This window comes from Hemitrygon akajei, chromosome 30 (assembly GCF_048418815.1).
Source record: "Hemitrygon akajei chromosome 30, sHemAka1.3, whole genome shotgun sequence".
NCBI classification, from domain to species: Eukaryota; Metazoa; Chordata; class Chondrichthyes; order Myliobatiformes; family Dasyatidae; genus Hemitrygon; species Hemitrygon akajei.
The window spans coordinates 42,099,827-42,118,468 of record NC_133153.1 but is presented as its reverse complement, the minus strand read 5'-3'; the positions used below and the strand labels follow the sequence as shown (position 1 = coordinate 42,118,468).

Genomic DNA, 18,642 nt, shown 5'->3' with positions numbered 1-18,642 from the left:
TAATGAAATATAGCTGCACAGTCCGAACATTACCCCCACTGGATGGGTCCACAACATCTTCAGAGCTCCATCACTCAAGAGATTCACGCTTAATTTCAAAGATGGTTTGATGGGTGGTTATGTAATTGGCTGGAAGTTGAAAGTTGCTATATACTCGAGATGAAGATGGGGATGGTGGGGTCAGTGATGGTGGGGGGGGGGGTTGGTGGTGGTAGCTGAATTCTGAAATAACTAAGTGAAGGCTCTTGCTGAAAACACACTTCATAATGCCCATTGAGAAACTGATGAATCTCCAGTAGTTAAAAGAATACTTGGCAGTTACTTGAGAGTGGCACAGTTGTGTAGCAGTCAACATAATGCTTTACATTGCCAGCTGTAAAATAAGGGTTTGATTTCCACTGCTGTCTGTAAGGAGTTTGTACAATCAACCCATGACTGCATGAGTTTCCTGAGGGCTCTCTGATTTCCTCCCATGTTCCAAAGGCATATGGTTAGGCTTAATAAGTTGTAGACATGCTATGAAGCGCAGCAATACTTGCGGGCTGCCTAGCATAACTTTCGCTGACTTGATTTGATGCAAGTGGCGCATTTCACTGTATGTTTCTGTAGGCAGTTCAGTGCAACTCAACTACACGATGTGCAAGAAGGTTTCTCCATGTGCCTTCCACTTTACTTTATACACATGATCTCTCATTCACAATGCCCCCAATAGTGGGAACAGCCTCCCAGTGGGTGATTAGTAGGTTAATTGTAAATTGTCATGTGATTAGGCTAGGGTTAAATCACGAGTAGCTAGGGTAGCATGGCTCATTGGGTGTTGTACCTCTAAATAAAATTAAAAATAAATCTCCCTCATCCTGCAACAATTATTATAAAATAAATGATGAGTGGATTTGCAGAGAGCAGCTTGCAGCAAACTAACAAACTCCAGTGCTACGTTCTCAGCTGCAAAAAGAACTGACCCAACCTCTGTTTCTTTAGTCCCTCATTCCAAGAACCTTCTCAATAAAATCTTTTTAGTGTCTTCTACAATTCTTTCTTAATTTGAAGGCTAAGTCAGTAAATGCAATGTTAGGCAATTGAGAAAGTACCTCACATTTCACCTTAGTAGATCAGGTGGTGTGGTTATTTTCAGATTGCTGTCACCCACAAACTGTTGAAGGCTTGACAAAGGAGACACTTTGCCATTAGCATTTAGCAAGTCAAGGGATCATAAAAGGTATAAACCCTTTCTTGTTACTCTAGAAGGAACAGTTTGGAGTGGGCAATCTGATCTGCAGTAAATACCTTTATAAAGTTGAGGATTCTCCTGAAGCCCCAGGGGACAGAGTACAGCCAGTCGGATCCTGGGTCTGGCCACTGTGGGTCAACGAGTTCCACTAGGTCACGATCGGTGTGATAACTTGGCCCCTTGCTGTGGTGGTAATTCTTGCTAGTGATGTAACGGGTTGTGAAGTGACCCAGTCCAAAGAAGTCTGCCGTGCCTTTGATGAAGTATTTCTCCTGCGGAGTGAAGGTGGGCAGCCTCGACCTAACCTGTCCCTCTTGTGAACTCTTCCTCCCTGTTAACGATAAACACCAGGGCTGGTCAGATGTGGGAACAATGGTTAGATACTTCGAACAATACTAGTGCCACGTTTACCCAAATCTTAAATTGGCCTAATTTGTTTCTAGATTTTCCCTGTTGTGAGAATTGTTTGCAGTTTCCTCACAAAAATTGTCAAATTCAATCAGCATCTCCCACATTTTCCTAATTTGAAAGAGTTGGAAAGGGTGCATTAGAAGTTGCTGATAATAACTCTGGCAGCCCGCTTCGACTTTGGACAAAATGAACAACTGCTCCCTTAGTACCTTGCTGAATAGATTAAAGCAACTCCCATGAAAAGAATTTATACCTTACCAGCATTTCTGATGCCACACAGGACATTATAGCTTCTCCAGGAAACGTGTTTGTGGCTCCATTCTATCTAGGATTTTATGAATTTTGTTCTGCACTTGTTGGATTGGGGTGTAGAATTATTATTTTCCTTGTAGTTTGAACTTCCTATGCTTGGTTGCATTTTTACATAATCACCCATATATTTGCAAGTGAATTTTCCAGTAATTGTAATACAGTTGCTTCTATATGTTTTTAGAAACTTAGTTGCCACACCACTTAAATCTGGCTTTTTTATAGGTTAATTGTTATCAGCAAAATTTTATATCATAATACTGTAAAATATAGGATCAGAATTAGGCCATTTGGCCCATCAGGTCTGCTCCACCATTTCATCATGGCTGATCCATTTCCCTTTCAGCTCTAATCTCCTGCCTTCTGCCCGTAAGCCTTTGTGCCCTGACTAATAAAGAATTATCACTCCCTGCTTTAAATACACCCAATGGCTTGGCCTCCACAGCCATCTGTGGCCATGAATTCCACAGATTCACCACTCTCTGGCTACAGAAATTCCTCCTCATCTCTGTTCTGAATGGATGTCACTCCATTCTGAGGCTGTGCCCTCTGGTCCTAGACTCCCCCACCATAGGAAACATCCTTCTCACATCCACTCTATCGAGCGCTTTCAACATTTGATAGGTTTCAATGAGATTCCTCCCCCCCCACCCCATTTAGGGAGTACAGGCCAGAGTCATCAGTCAGTCATCATATGGTAACCCTTTAATTCCTGAAATCATTCTCGCGAACCACCTCTGAACTTCTCCAATATCAGAATATCCTTTCTTAGATAAGGGGCCCAAAACTGCTCACAGTGAGGCCTTACCAGTGCCTTATAAAGCTTCAACATTATATACTTGCTTTTATATTCTAGTCCTCTCAAAATGAATGCTAACGTTGCATTTGCCTTCCTCACCATCACCTCAACTTGCAAATTAACCTTTAGGGAATACTGTACGAAGAATTCCAAGTCCGTTTGCACCTCAGATTTTTAAATTTTCTCCATTTAGAAAATAGTCTAAGCTTTAATTTCTTCTACCAAAGTGCATGGTCATGCACTTCCCAACACTATTCCATCTGCCACTTTTTTGAGTATTCTGCTAATCTGTTCAAGACCTTCTGCAGACTCCCTGCTTCCTCAATACTACCTACCCCTCCATCTATCTTCATATTGTGCACAAACTTGGCCACAAAGCCATCAGTTCTGTCATCCAAATTATTGACATACAGTGTAAAAAGAAGAAGGGTTCTAACACATTTTGTCATCTCTAGTCTCAGTATGAGATGACCAAAGTGACTTTTTAGTCTGGTCTTGTCTTTGTTTTCTTACTGCTTCTTCTTCTTTGTTCTTGTAACACTTAACAAAACAATCATACACAGCTAGTTTTATTGTTCAGTTTGCTCCATCCCAGGCACTGGTGTTCCCAACACTGAGGACTCCTACAAATCGTGATGCCTCATTAAGGCCGCCCATCACCCAGGACATGCCCTCTTCTCATTACTACCATCAGGAAGGAGGTACAGGAGACTGAAGACACACACTCAACGTTTTAGGAACAGCTTCTTCCTGTCTACCACTAGATTTCTTAATAGTCCTTGAACACTACCTCACTATATTTTCCTCTCTTTGTACTACTTATTTAATTATTTTTTTGTATATACTTATCGTACGTAATTTATAGTTTTTTATCATTATATATTGTAATGTACTGCTGCTGCAAAACAAATTCACAACGTATACCAGAGATATTGAACCTGATTCCGATTCTTGACTGATGAAGAATCTTTGGATTACAAAAGCATCAGGATCCAACACTCCCTACTTAAAATAATTTCATTGATGCACGCAGGAGTCCATTACTGAAGGCCCCAGGAGTCCCATTCACTGCTTAGGCATATCATTGTGGTATGGTGAATCTCTAAGTCAGAGGCAAGCTGAACACAGAAAGCACACTGGAGTATTCCGCCAGTCAGGTTTCCCATTCGGCCTATTATAACAGTATTGAGCAGAGGAAATTAAAATCTGTAAACTTAGTCCCATTTCACACTCGACTGCAAGTAAACACAATATATTAAAGTCATAGAGCACTACAGCACAGAAACAGGCCTTTCAGCCCTTCGAATATGTGCCGAACTCTTATTCTGCCAAGTCCATTGACCCGTACCAAGACCATAGCGTAGCCCTCCATGCCTCACACACATGTACTTATCCAAACTTTTCTTAAATGTCACAATCAAACCCACATACACCACTTACCCTGGCATCTTGTTCCACACTCACACCACCTTCTGAGTGAAGAAGCTCACCCTCATGTTCCCCTTAAACATTTAACCTCTCACCCTTATTGTATGACCTCTAGTTCTAATTTTCACCCAACCTTTCTTAAGATTCACCTGACAGCATTTTAGACCCCTGAACAATCCAATGGAAAACCAGATTTATAGGTGCCTGTGGAGAAGGTTCAAAAGATGTTCTCGAAAATGATTCCAGGATTGAATGGCTTGTTATATGAAGAATGTTTCATGGCTCTGGGCCTGTATTCACTGAAGTTCAGAAGAATAATGGAAACCTATCGAATGGTGAAAGGTCTTGATAGAGTGGATGCGGAGAGGATGTTTCTTTTGGTGGGAGACCAGAGGTCACAGCCTCAGAATAGAGGGGCTTACCTTTAGAATGGAGAAGAGGAGGAATTTCTTTAGCCAGAGAGTAATGGAATCTGTGGAATTTGTTGCCACAGGCAGCTGTGGAGGCCAAGTCTGTATGCATATTTAAGGCAGAGGCTGATAGAGTCTTGATGGGAGTACAGAGAAGGTTCACCAGATTGATTCCTGGGATGGCAGGACTTTCATATGAAGAAAGACTGGATCGACCAGGCTTATACTCACTGGAATTTAGAAGATTGAGGAGGGGATCTTATTGAAACGTATAAAATTCTAAAGGGATTGGACAGGCTAGATGCAGGAAGATTGTTTCTGATGTTGGGGAAGTCCAGAACGAGGGGTCACAGTTTAAGGATAATGGGAAAGCCTTTTAGGACCGAGATGAGGAAAAACTTCTTCACGCAGAGAGTGGTGAATCTGTGGAATTCTCTGCCACAGGAAACAGTTGAGGCCGGTTCATTGGCTATATTTAAGAGGAAGTTAGATATGGCCCTTGTGGCTAAAGGGATCAGGGGGTATGGAGAGAAAGCAGGTACAGGGTTCTGAGTTGGATGATCAGCCATGATCATACTGAATGGTGGTGCAGCCTCGAAGGGCCGAATGGCCTACTCCTGCACCTATTTTCTATGTTTCTATGATGGATCAGGGCATGAAGAGATACGTGTAAAAGGCAGGAGATTGGGGCTGAGAGGAAAATTGGATCAGCCATGATGAAATGGTGGAGCAGACTCGATGGGCCAAGTGGCCTAATTCTGCTCCTATGTCTTATGGTCTAAACAAGTTTATTTACTTCATGCTTTTGTTTTTTTTTTGGTGCCAGATTAACTTATTATTTTATACCTACCGATGTAGTCTTTCATAACTTGAGGGTAGTCCCCGTTGAAAATTGGGTTGGCAAACCAGCCAAGATTAAACTGGATGTATCGTTCAGCAGCCTCGATATCCTGTAGGCTGGTAATATCCACCGGCTCTCCCCACTCACTTGTGATAGAAATACCCACTATGCCTTTAATAGTAAAAGAATGCTTGATAAGTACAATATAAATATTTCAGTTGTGATGTCGTAAATTAAAGTAGTTCCCAAGTTGAAGGTCTTCCACAACATCCTGGGCCACCTTTTGTCCTCTCCTCTACCAGGCAAGATCTCCAGGCTTTGACATTTGCTGTTTTAAACCAAACCCTCCTCTGTGAACATAGAACATACAACACTACACCATGCTACACACCCCTCGCTCTGTGACGTTGAGTCCACAGTTTGACCTTCTCTAAGATCAGTCTAACCCTTCCCTCACACATAGGCCTCCAATCAGTCCTGAAGCAGGGTCCCGGTCCAAAACGTCAATTATTTATTCCAACGATGCTACCTGACCCACTGAGTTCCTTCAGTATTTGTGGTGTCTTACTTTGGATTTGTAGCAGACTTTCTCATGTTTATGATTAGGCCTGCAATGTTCTTTCATCATGTGCCTAAGAGTCTCTTAAATGCCTCTAATGCCACCTATGGCTGAGTGTTCCACCCACCCGCTGCACACTGTGTGGAAAACCTACCTTTGACATCCCTCCTAAATTTTCCTCCAATCGCCTTAGATTTAAGTGCCCTCATATTCACCATTTCTGTCCTGGCAAATGGTCTTCAGCTGTCCACTCGATCTATGCCTCTCATCATCTTGTACACCTCTATCATGGTAACCACGGCAGCGTAGTGGTTACCACAACTGTATTACAGCTTGGGGTGTAACAGTCTGAGTTCAATTCCAGTGACCTCTGTGAGAAAGTCTATATGTTCTCCCCACGTGTGTGGGTGCGTTTCCTCCGGTGCTCTGGTTTTCTTCCACAGTCCAGAGATGGACTGGGTTAATTGGTCATTTAAATTGTTCTGTGATTAGACTCGGGTTAAATCAGTGGGCTGCTGGATGGTGCAGCTCATTGGGCCAGAAAGTCCTGTTCTGCACTGTACCTCTAAATAAATAAATACAAAATCTCATATCCTCTTTCATTCCAAAGAGAAAAGCCCTAACTCGCTCAACCTATCCTCATAAAACAGGCTCTCTAATCCGGGCAGCATCGTGGTAAATCTCCCTTGCACCCTCTCTGACATTGAAACATATGGCCTGGCAAATGGTCTAATTATCTGTAGTTTATATTTGCATATTTGATACGGCTTTTGCAACACTTCCAGTTGGTGCCTTCATAACTTGCATTATGAAACACGCACTAATTATTCTAATGTTCCTTTGCCAGATATCACAAATCTGAGCCTCTGGTTTCTTGTTCATTAAACAACTGACTCCTCATTTAATCTCTGTTAATCCTATCATCAACATGACTATCTTTTTAAAATCTCATCTGAATGCCATCTTGAAGGAGGAAGATCACAACTTCTCATATCTCTACAGAACTGCTCAGAGTTTTATTCTTAAACTGAGATACAACATGTGCTGAGCTAAGGTCCGACACAGATCCTTCCAATGGCTTTAATGGGCTGACTGAATCTGGAGCACAAGCCTCATGAATTCTACTTCAAAGTGACGAAAGTTCATTTCACCAACACTGCTCATCTACGCAGTCAAACTTTGCAGTATACTCTATACCACAGATATCAGCTGAGCCTTGTGCTACAGGTTTGATTTATGTTTGAGACCCTTCTTTCTTAATCTTGAGAGCTCATTACCTTTTTGGCGACTGCGCCAGAGCCTGTCGTACGTGTGCCAAGCTGTCGCGTGGGCCTGTGAAACAGAAGTCGACACCTCGAATGTTACTGAGATCACGGGTTCTTCACGTTTACCTGGCCCACCACGTTATTTAAATTCCACAACAGACTGAATGGAAAATGCCCATCCCCCAAAGCCGTACATAAGAAGAGTCCGGGTAAAAGATGGTGGTGGCCCTCGGTCCGGGATCATGGGCGGAGGTTGGATTGTAGGAGGGGGCTTGGCAGGAATTTAGGGATAGGGCTGGAGCAGAAATCTTGTACCCTGTGTGGCAGAATAATACTTTGGCATGGACTAGCTCAGCTGTAGTGCTCCGATTCACCAGGGCTCTATTGCTACACTCCCTGATTCACTCGGAAAATTACTATGCTACTGTTGGACTAAAGTGCATTCAAAGTTTGTTGTTGCATCAAGAGGAAAAATATCCAGTACTCTGGAAAATCTGCCAATCCAACACCACCAACATCCCGAGGGCACCAGGTAATCAGTTTACTGTTCATTTAGCTCAGCATCAGATAATTTTCTGGTCGAGAAACTTACCTTAATAATGTTGTGAGCTGCCCTGTAAGCTCCTACTCCTTTCAGCTTTAACCCTGGCGCATGCTGTCCGAGCTCATACCCCTCTACAGCCGTGGACTACAATATAAAACACATAACTGTCAGCCCAAGGCAATTCCTACACATTACACTTACTCTAATCCCAACTGAGAATCACGTTGAACGGTTGCAAGGTTTTTGGTGAAATTTAGAGGGACATTTAAAAAAAAGAGTGGGCTCGGCAGAGTGGGATTACTGGGCTGTGAAATAGGATACCGGGTTAGAACAATCATTAACAAGGGATCAAGGGACGACTGCGCAAGCGTGTAGACTTCAGCGAGTTAGACAAGCACGAAGAGTTTAAAAGAAGACAGCTTTATAGAGCGGGTGACAGTAGAGGGAGTCAGAGTAGGAGGGCTTTGGCTCAATAGGACTTTGGCGATATTGGGTCGAGGCAAGGTAGGTTACCTGTGAAGAACAGAAACAGGAAGTATGTCTATGAGGCTGGTGTTCTGTACTGTGTGTCTGATGTGGGAAGTCCGGGAGACACCAAGCCTCCTGGAAGGCCACATCTGCGTCAGGTGTGTCAAGTTGCAGCTCCTTAGGGACCGTGTTAGGGAACTGGAGCTGCAGCTCGATGACCTTATCTGATCAGGGATAGAGAGAAGCTTTAAGTAGTCACACGGGGGCCTCGGGAGACAGATAAGTGGGTAACAGGCAGGACAGGGAAGGGCAAGAGTCAGATACTAGAGAGTATCCCAGTGGCTGCCCCCCTTAACAATAAGTACTCCTGTTTGAGTACTGTTTGGGGGGACAGCCTACCTGGGGGAAGCACAGTGGCCGTGCCTCTGGCACAGAGTCTGGCCCCATGGCTCAGAAGGGTAGGGAAAGGAAGAGGAAGGCAGTAGTGACAGGGGACTCTATAGTTAGCGGGTCAGACAGGCGATTCTGTGGACACAGGAAAGAAACACGGATGGTAGTTTGCCTTCCAGTTGCCAGGGTCCGGGATGTTTCTGATTGCGTCCACGATATCCTGAAGTGGGAAGGTGAACAGCCAGAAGTCGTGGTACATATTGGTACCAACGACATAGGTAGGAAATGGGAGGAGGTCCTGAAAACATTCTACAGGGAGTTAGGAAGGAAGTTGAGAAGCAGGACCTCAAAGGTAGTAATCTTGGGATTACTGCCTGCACCACGTGACAGTGAGTATAGGAATAGAGTGAGGTGGACGATAAATGCGTGGCTGAGGGATTGGAGCAGGGCCTGGGATTCAGATTTCTGGATCATTGGGACCTCTTTTGGGGCAGGTGAGACCTATACAAAAAGGATGGGTTGCACTTGAATCCCAGGGGTAACAACATCGTGGCAGGGAGGTTTGCTAAGTCTATTGGGAAGAGTTTAAACTAGAATTGTTGTGGGAACCGAACTGAAGAGACGGAGGAGGGGGTGGTTGGCTGACAAACAGAGAAAGCTCGGAGACAGTGTGAGAGGGAGGATAGGCAGATGATAGAGAAGGGATGCGCTCAGACCGATGACCGATGACCCGCTAACTATAGAGATATGTCTATTTTAATGCAAGAAACATCATAAACAAAGTGGATGAGCTTAGAGCGTGGATCATTACTTGGAGCTATGATGTTGTGGCCATTACAGAGACTTGGATGGCTCAGGGGCAGGAATGGTTACTTAAGAGTGCCAGGCTTCAGATGTTTCAGAAAGGACAGGGAGGGAGGCAAGAGAGGCAGGGATGTGACACTGCTGATCAGAGATAGTGTCACAGCTGCAGAAAAGGAGGTCGGTCACCAGTGGAGTGCCTCAGGGATCTGTTCTGGGACCCTTACTCTTCATGATTTTTATAAATGACCTTTATGATGATACAAAGGTTGGAGGTGTTGTGGATAGTGTGGAGGGCTGTCAGAGGTTACAGTGGGACATTAATAGGATGCAAAACTGGGCTGAGAAGTGGCAGATGGAGTTTAACCCAGGTAAGTGTAAAGTGGTTCATTTTGGTAGGTCAAATATGATGGCGGAATGTAGTATTAATGGTAAGATTCTTGGCAGTGTGGAGGATCAGAGGGATCTTGGGGTCCGAGTCCATAGGACCCTCAAAGCAGCTGAGCAGGTTGACTCTGTGGTTAAGAAGGCGTATGGTGTATTGGCCTGCATCAATTGTGAAACTGAATTTAGGAGCCGAGAGGTAATGTTGCAGCTATATACGTAGGACCCTGGTCAGACCCCACTTGGAGTACTGTGCTCAGTTCTGGTTGCCTCACTACAGGAAGGATGTGGAAGCCATCGGAAGTCACTTACAGACAATATTGTGGCCTTCATCAGTCAGAGTATGAGGTGCAAATGAGGTTGCTCCTGAAGTAGTGTGTTCAGATTTAGTCGCCCTGCTATAAGACGAGTGCAGAAAGGATTTACAGGGATGCTGCCAGGACTTGAGGGACTGAGTTATAGGGAGAGACTGCACAGGTTAGGACTTGTTTCTGTGGAGGGTAGGAGACGGAGAAGTGGTTTTATAGAGGTGAGTAAAATCACGAGGGCACAGACAGTGAATGTCCTCAGTCTTTTTCCTAGAATGCAAAGTACATTTATTATCAAAGTATGTACATTATAGAACCACGAGATTTGTCTCCTAACAAGCAGCCACAAAACAAAGAAACCCAAAAGAACCCATTAATGAAACTGTCAAACACAAAAAAAAACACATATCATGCAAGCAAATAGCGTTCTAAACTGAAGTCCACAAGGAGAGTCTGTCCCCAGGCCTCCAGCTCAAAGCAGAGCAGCGGGCTGAACTGGTCCATCCCTCACCCTGGGCCCCAACACCCCAAACACTGAGTTCAGTCGTAGAGTTATAGCACAGAAAAATACCCCCAGTCAATCTGCACTTCTGGTCCAGAGGTCACCAACGTTTAAGGTGAGAGGCGAAAGGTTTAACGTGCACCTAAAGGGGAAGTTTCTCACACAGAGGGCAGTGGGAATGTGCAATGAGCTGCCAGAGAAGGTGGTAGAGGCAGGTACAATAACAATGTTTAAAAATCATTTAGACAGTTACATAGACTGGAAATGTTTAGATGGTTATGGATCAAATGCAGGCAAATAGGTAGCTAGACCAAAGGGCCTGATTCTGTGCTATGACTCTACATTATGTATAAAAGAGTTTCCATTCGATTAGGTATGATTCCCCATTAGAAGCAGAATAACCCACACCCTAAACTTAACCTCAGCATACTTGTTCATACTGCTGCAAGTTTTCTGGACTACATCACAAACACTGACCATCAGATGCAATGTAGAATTCCTGTCAGCAAAATCAAAGCTTACTTGACAGATATATAAGGTCCAAGTGGCTTGTTCTTCATTGGGTGTCCATTGCAGAGCCTTGCATGTCTGATTAAGTTTCTGGTCATGATGTTTTAAGGTGCAGTTAGATCAGCCAGTTAGTTGGAGTGGCAGCACAGCAGAGTGGTTCGTCTAACACTATTGCAGCACCAGCGACCCGGGTTCAATTCCCACTACTGTCTGTAAGGCTTTCCCTTCTCTCTGTGACCGTGTGGGTTTCCTCCCACATTCCAAAGGTGTGTGGATTAGGGTCAATGAGTTGGTGCCGGCTGCCCACAGCACATCATCACTGATTGATTTATCACGAATGATGCATTTCACTGTACGTGACAAATAAAGCTGATCTCAAATCAGTTCTTGGTGCCCAAGTGTAGTGTGTATCTGCCAGTGAGGCAGAGGTGCCAAGGACAACCCTGGCAAGTAGGATAAACTTGTAATTAACCAACCCACATGGTTACAGCATCTCATTACTGACCATGAACAATCATTGAGCTAAGGAGATTTTTTCCTTGTTCCATTAACAGAAAATGCCATTTGAGAACTAATTAATTTTAGAACCTGTAGTTCTATTGTAATTTTTATGGTAGTTTTTTTACTTACACTCTCAATTATATTAAACAAAAGGTTTAAACAATAAACAATAGAGGGAATAGTATATCAACTGAATAAATTTGGAAGGTGTGAAAAACAAATTGGTCTCATTGTGGAATGAGCTGCCAGAGGAATCACAGAGGTGGTTAAAATTACAATGTTTAAAAGACATTCAGGGAGATAAATGGGCAGAAAAAATTATGGGTTAAATGTGGGCAAATGGAATACATTGTTAGCATGGACATTGGACAAGGGGTGTTTCAATGTTGTATGAATATCATTTTTAAGTAGATTAGGGAACAAATGGCTTTGCCTCAAGGTGGTGGCATCGATCATTAAAGATCCTCACCATCCAGGACATGCCCTCTTCTCATTACCACCATCAGGGAGGAGATACAGGAGCCTGAAGACCCACACTCAATGTTTTAGGAACAGCTTCTTCCTTCACCATCAGATTTCTGAACAGTCTATGAACCCATGAACACTCCCTCAGTGTTGTGCTCTCTTTGTGCACTACTAATTTTATTTTTTAAAATAAATTTTTCTTATTAAATAATAACAAAATACAGGTTAAAAACCCTGAACTCTTTGCCAATGTGCAGGAGCTAAAATGTTACCTTGAACTTCAAAGGCTAATGTTTAATGAACCAAATCAAACCTACCCAAGGGTTGTTGAAAGTAATCCAGTGTTTTACACGATCACCAAACTTCTCAAAACACAGGTTGGCATAATCATTGAAGAAGTTAACCAGACTGTCATTCTGCCAGCCATCATATCTATCTTGCAGGACCTAGAAACAGATAGAGAAATACATTGTAGTTGCTCTTTCTAATAGACCGTAGTAGACCATAGAGATCACGAACTTCTCACAGGCAAAATAAACAAGGGAATTTATTCAGTCATCAGATGGACGCATAGATCAGTTAGACTTTCAGGAACCCTAGAACTCATGTTCTCAGTATTGTTTTATTTGCACAATTCATCTTCATGGCTCTCTACACGGGTTTAGACCACCTAGACAACACAAACACCTAAGTCAGGATGCTGTTCATCAACTATAGCTCAGCATTCAATACCATCATTCCCACAATCCTAATTGAGAAGTTGCAGAACCTGGGCCTCTGTATCTCCCTCTGTAATTGGATCCTCAGCTTCCTAACCGGAAGACCACATCTGTGTGGATTAGTGATAACATCTCCTCCTCACTGACGATCAACACTGGCTCACCTCAGGGATGTGCTTAACCCACTGCTCTACTCTCTGTATACACATGACTGTGTGGCTAGGCATAGCTCAAATACCATCTACAAATTTGCTGACGATACAACCATTGTTGGTAGAATCTCAGGTGGTGACGAGAGGGCGTACAGGAGCGAGATATGCCAACCAGTGGAATGGTGCCGCAGCAACAACCTGGCACTCAACTTCAGTAAGACTAAAGAGCTGATTGTGGACTTATGGTAAGACGAAGGTGCACATACCAATCCTCAGAGGGGTCAGAAGTGGAGAGAGTGAGCAGCTTCAAGTTCCTCAGTGTCAAGATCTCTGAGGATCTAACCTGGTCCCAACATATCGATGTAGTTATAAAGAAGACAAGACAGCAGCTATACTTTATTAGGAGTTTGAAGCAATTTGGCATGTCAACAAATACACTCAAAAACTTCTGTCGTTGTTCTGTGGAGAGAATTCTGACAGGCTGTATCACTGTCTGGTATGGAGGGGCTACTGCACAGGACTGAAAAGAAGCTGCAAGATAGTGCTCCATCTTGGGCACTAGCCCACAAAGTACCCAGGACATCTTTAGGAAGCAGTGTCTCAGAAAGGCAGCGTCCATTATTAAAGACGTCCAGCACCCAGGGCATGCCCTTTTCTCACTCACACTCAGCAATTCAGGAACAGCTTCTTCCCCTCTGCCATCTGATTCCTCAATGGACTTTGAAGCTTTGGACACTACCTCACTTTTTTAAATAGACAGTATTTCTGTTTTTGCACATTTTAAAATAATCTATTCAATATATACATAATTGATTTTCTTGTTTATTTATTAGATTTTATTTTATTTATTATTTTTTTCTCTCTGCTAGATCATGTATTGCATTGAACTGCTGCTGCTAAGTTAACAAATTTCACATCACATGCCGGTGATAATAAACCTGATTCTGATCCATCTAACGAGACAAAGAGTGATCATAATCCCAAGGCCACTGCATCAGGACAGTTTGTTGATGTGCTCTTTCAGCAGTGTCAGTAAACCAGTGATGTAGAGACTGTGCAGTCAACAGGAGAGAGCAGGTGGTGAGAACATATTGAATTTTCTATTTTCCCATCTGAAACCTAATTGGAACTGCATTTTGAAATGTGTGTAGCCACTGAGAATGTAATTCAAATTGAGACTTAGATACGGTTTTATATTAGACAGGGAGCTAGTCTGGACTGGAGGTTACAGTGTGAAATTAGCATAACGTCAAAGGAGAAATTACAATTAAAGCTGTTAATAGCTGGCAGCTTTCTGCAGAAAGGGAGAGAGATCTCTGTTTGGAGCTGCACAATAGAGTATCGCTATTTAGGTGCTAGTGAGATGGGTTCAATTCCCACTGCTGTCTGTAAGGAGTCTGTATGTTCTCCCTGTGACCTCCAGGTGCTCTGGTTCCAGATTCAGATTCATTTATTTATCACGTTACATCGAAACATACAGTGAAATGTGTCATTTGTGTTAACAACCAACACCTAAGGACGTTCTGGGGGCAGCCCACAAGTATCACCACACATTCCAGCGCCAACACAACATTCACACCATGTTCAGCAGAACAACAAAACAAGCCCCCTTATTTTTATTTATTTACATATACACATGCGCACCCTTCGGCCCTCAGGTTATTGTGGAATAAATCTGTCAGTGATGCACAGACATACGCTCTTCTCATTACGGCCATTAGTGAGGAAGTACAGGAGCCTCAGACGTACGGGTTAGTTGATTCATTGGTCACATGGGTGTAATTGGACGACGTGGGCTCGTTATCATGCTGTACCTCAAAACAGTAAATTAAGTCTGAGCCGAGAGTCTCTGTAGCCAGGGAAGGAGACCTGATCAGTCACCAGAATTCATGGATCATCAAATTATTGGCAATTATGGCTCCTAGGTTAGTTATGAGGATGTGTGGCTTAGCTGGCAGCATAGAGGAGTAAGGAGAGAGGGCACTGTAGCATCAGATTCAGATCCACTTACTACATGTACATTGAAACACAGAGGGAAGCTGTTAGGCTAAAGTAACTATATTCTCTCAGCCTCACAGATTTCAAATCCTGGCCCATTGTTTGTACAACGGTCAGGAACTCAGTCCCATTCTGTGGGTGGATAGGTGGAGACACTGCTCCAACAGTTTGGCAACAGAGGAAGCTTCAGCCGGTACTCTTGGTCTATGGTGAGAGAAGCAGGGAGCAGAGTTACAAGGACTCAATTTTGAGAGGGTAAAACTTTGTGCATTGGCATGGCTTTAAGGTGAAAAATTTAAAAAGGAGCTTGAGAGATGCATTTTTCACATGGAAGCTGCTAGATATGTGGATTGAGCTGCTGGAGCAACTGATAAAAGCAAGTTGAATTCTAACATTTAAAGGGGATTTGGACAGGTACATGGATCTTTACTAGCAGGGACAAGTTTGACCAACGTCTGTCCCCAGGCTGTTTTGCTCTAAAATAAAGTCAGGCATTTACAGTAAGTCAGATTGATGGTCTTGTAGAAAGACAGATGTAGGCATCTTTTCGTGCTTACAGTCATACCTACCAGACTGTGTTAGTCATTGAGGCATTTCACTGTACGTTGCAATGTTTATGTTGCAAATAAAGTTAACATCTATAATCTTTAAATGTTTATTAAGGTGGTCCCTTCCCCATTTTCTTCTCTCACCACCCAAACCTTGTGGACACCCCCACTGGAAAATGGTTGCAATTAGTTGGGGTAGCAAATGAATCCAGAAAATTGGATTGCAGATGTCCTTTCCTGAGGGATGTCAGTGAAACACAAGTGTGCATATGTTCACATGGATGTTGCAAATATTGCAACAGAAAACATTTAAAAATGCTTCAACTTTCAGAGTTTATCAGCATTTGCTGATCAGGAACAAAAATTGGTGTGCAAGTTTTTAATTTATTCCTACTGAGTGCAGACCTTGCCCATGCTGGAAATACCTGGAGAAGCTGCTGTGGGGGGACTACATAGAGCAGGTCATAAATCATGTCAAACATTTGGCACAAACCTGTGGAAGATCCCAGTGGTACAGGGTGACAACGGGCTGGATTCTGCTCTCCACCAAGGCATTTATAAGTTCATTATAATAGTTGATTCCCTTTTCATTCACTTGCTCAGCTGGAAAGATGAGAAATAGATGATCTATGATGTACAAATCAGACATTTATTTGCAAACAGAATCTTTCTTGTTTTATCCTGCCCCTGCCGTTCCTCAGCTGTGCATTTCTCTTTGCATCTGAGCACCTCCTCCGAAAGCCATACAAAGAGTATATGCATAGAACAGTACACAGAACTGTACAGTACAGTATATAGAACTGTATATGCATAGAACAGTACAGGCCCTTCAGCCCACACTGTTTGCTGACCTTTAATCAACTCCATGATCAATCTAACTCTTCCCTCTCTCATAATCCCCCCATTATTCTTTCACCCATGTGCCTAACAGTCCCTTATTTTTTTAAGAATAAAAATCCTTTATTTATAATAAAAATTATTCAGAAGAATAAACCATTCAATGCCTTTTCATTCTTTACATTGATAGTCAATGCTGTTCTATTACATTCCTACTCATCAATAGCACTGCTGCCACTCGTGTGCCCCCCCCCCCCCCCCGGGGTGGCTCATTACTACAGTAACTGAGGGGCTCCTCCCCCAACTCGACTCCTTCCTCTCCAATAGTAAACTGTGGTCTCTTAAATGTCCCTAATGTAGCTGTCTCTACGACACAACCACCTCTCTCTCTTACCTCTGACGTTCCCCCGATATTTCCTCCAACCACCTTAAAATTCTGCCCCCCTCGTATTCGCCAATTCCACCCTGGGAAAAAGTATCTGCCTATCCACTCGATCTATGCCTCTTTTCATCTTGTACACCTCTAACAAGTCACCTCTCATCTTTCTTAGAGAAAAGCCCCAACTCACTCAACCTATCCTCATAAAACATGCTCTCTAATCCAGGCAGTGTCCTGGTCAGTCTCCTCCGTACCCTCTCTAAAGCTTCCATATCCTTCCTACCATGAGTCAACCAGTATACAATACTCCAGGTGTGGTCTAACCACGGTCTTATAAAGCTGCAACATTGCCTCGCAGCTCTTCAATTCGATCCCCTAAATGATGAAGGCCAACACACCATACGTTTTCTTAACCACCCCAGCAATTCTGAGGAATAAGCTCAGCAATGCCTCTACTTCCTGAGGAGGCTGAAGAGAGCTGGACTGTGCACATCCATACTCACATCATTCTGCAGATGTGCAGTAGAGAGCATTCTGACAAGCTGCATCACTGCACGGTATGGAGACTGCACTGGGGCAGACAGGAAGGCTTTACAACAAGTAAAGAGAGGCACTACCTTTTATCCCTGTGGGTATGATTCGAGGCCAAGAGATGGAAAAGCGATAATGATTGACCTTCAGCTCCTTCAGTAAGGCGATGTCCTCCTGCAATAAAACAAAACGTTAACCAGGCTTTGCATGTATGAAAAGTATCAGTATTGATGTATTTAGAAACTAATTACTTAAAAACAAACCAAACAGACCAAGGGAAAGAACTATAACAAGTTAATCTGTGCAAGGTATTTTCACCCAGAAAAGCATGGTGTTAAGAGGATAGTTGGATGGATTTTGCAGTCAAACTCAGTCTCAGTAATGGAGTCACTAAGCTTGATTGACAGTGGCTAATCCAATCAGGTCCACCCTGTCTTACAGTAGTATTTCACCACATTGAACCTTAAACATTCCATTGCCTGCAAAATAGCTTGAGATGTGAAAATCCACACTCATTTGATGCAAATGACACATTTCAGTCACACAAGATATTCTGCAGATGCTGGAAATCTAGAGTAACACACAAAATACTGGAGGAACTCAGCAGGTCAGGCAGCATCTATGGAAGTGAATAAACAGTTGATGCTGAGACCCTTCGGCAGGACTCATTGTCATATGTCATTTTAACAAGTATTACTATAATGCAGTGGAAAGATTGGAGTATTGTCTTAACAGCAGTTGGACAATGAAACAATGGGAGTATTTATTACACAAGTGGAATGTGGAATGCAAATGACTAACAGTCTGATTACTCAGCAAACAATTTATTTATATTCTCTACAAACCACAGCAAAGACACAATACACTTTTTATCTTTTAACCCCCCTCTGCTAAATTTTTCCTGAAAAATAATCCATGTAACCTCTAAATTATAAGACATAGGAATCACAGTTTGGCCATTTGGCCCATTGAGTCTGCTCTGCCATTCTATCAAGGCTGATTGATCTTCCCACTCAACCCCATTCTCCTGTCTTCTCCCCATACTGTTGATGTCCTGACTAATCAAGAAGCTATTGACCCCCACTTTGAATATACCCAATGACTTGGCCTCCACAGCCGTCTGTGGCAATGGTTTCCACAGAGTCACCATCTTCTGGCTAAAGAAATTCCTCCTCATTTCTGTTCTCAGTGGAAATCCCCTTCATTCTGAGGCTGTGCCCTCTGGCCCTAGATTCACTCACTATACTCTCCACATCCACTCTATCTAGGCCTTTCAATATTTAACAGGTTTCAGTGAGATCCCTGCTCATTCTTCGAAACCTAAGCAAGTAAAGGCCCAGAGCCATCAAATG

The 18,642-nt window shown here is 43.1% G+C and overlaps 1 protein-coding gene across 5 annotated transcripts in view; it reads right to left on the bottom strand.

The window, feature by feature from the left end:
- Positions 1–18,642, bottom strand: part of LOC140718679 (lactase-like protein) — a 45,759-nt gene that overhangs the window by 18,919 nt on the left and 8,198 nt on the right. For all 5 annotated transcript variants that reach the window (XM_073032716.1, XM_073032720.1, XM_073032717.1 and 2 more), the window contains 7 exons: positions 17,377–17,464; positions 16,037–16,146; positions 12,444–12,572; positions 7,846–7,941; positions 7,266–7,320; positions 5,439–5,600; positions 1,288–1,562 (listed from right to left, as the gene is read on the bottom strand). In XM_073032716.1, the coding sequence (XP_072888817.1) occupies positions 1,288–1,562; positions 5,439–5,600; positions 7,266–7,320; positions 7,846–7,941; positions 12,444–12,572; positions 16,037–16,146; positions 17,377–17,464 (915 nt within the window). The remainder of the gene's footprint in view (positions 1–1,287; positions 1,563–5,438; positions 5,601–7,265; positions 7,321–7,845; positions 7,942–12,443; positions 12,573–16,036; positions 16,147–17,376; positions 17,465–18,642) is intronic.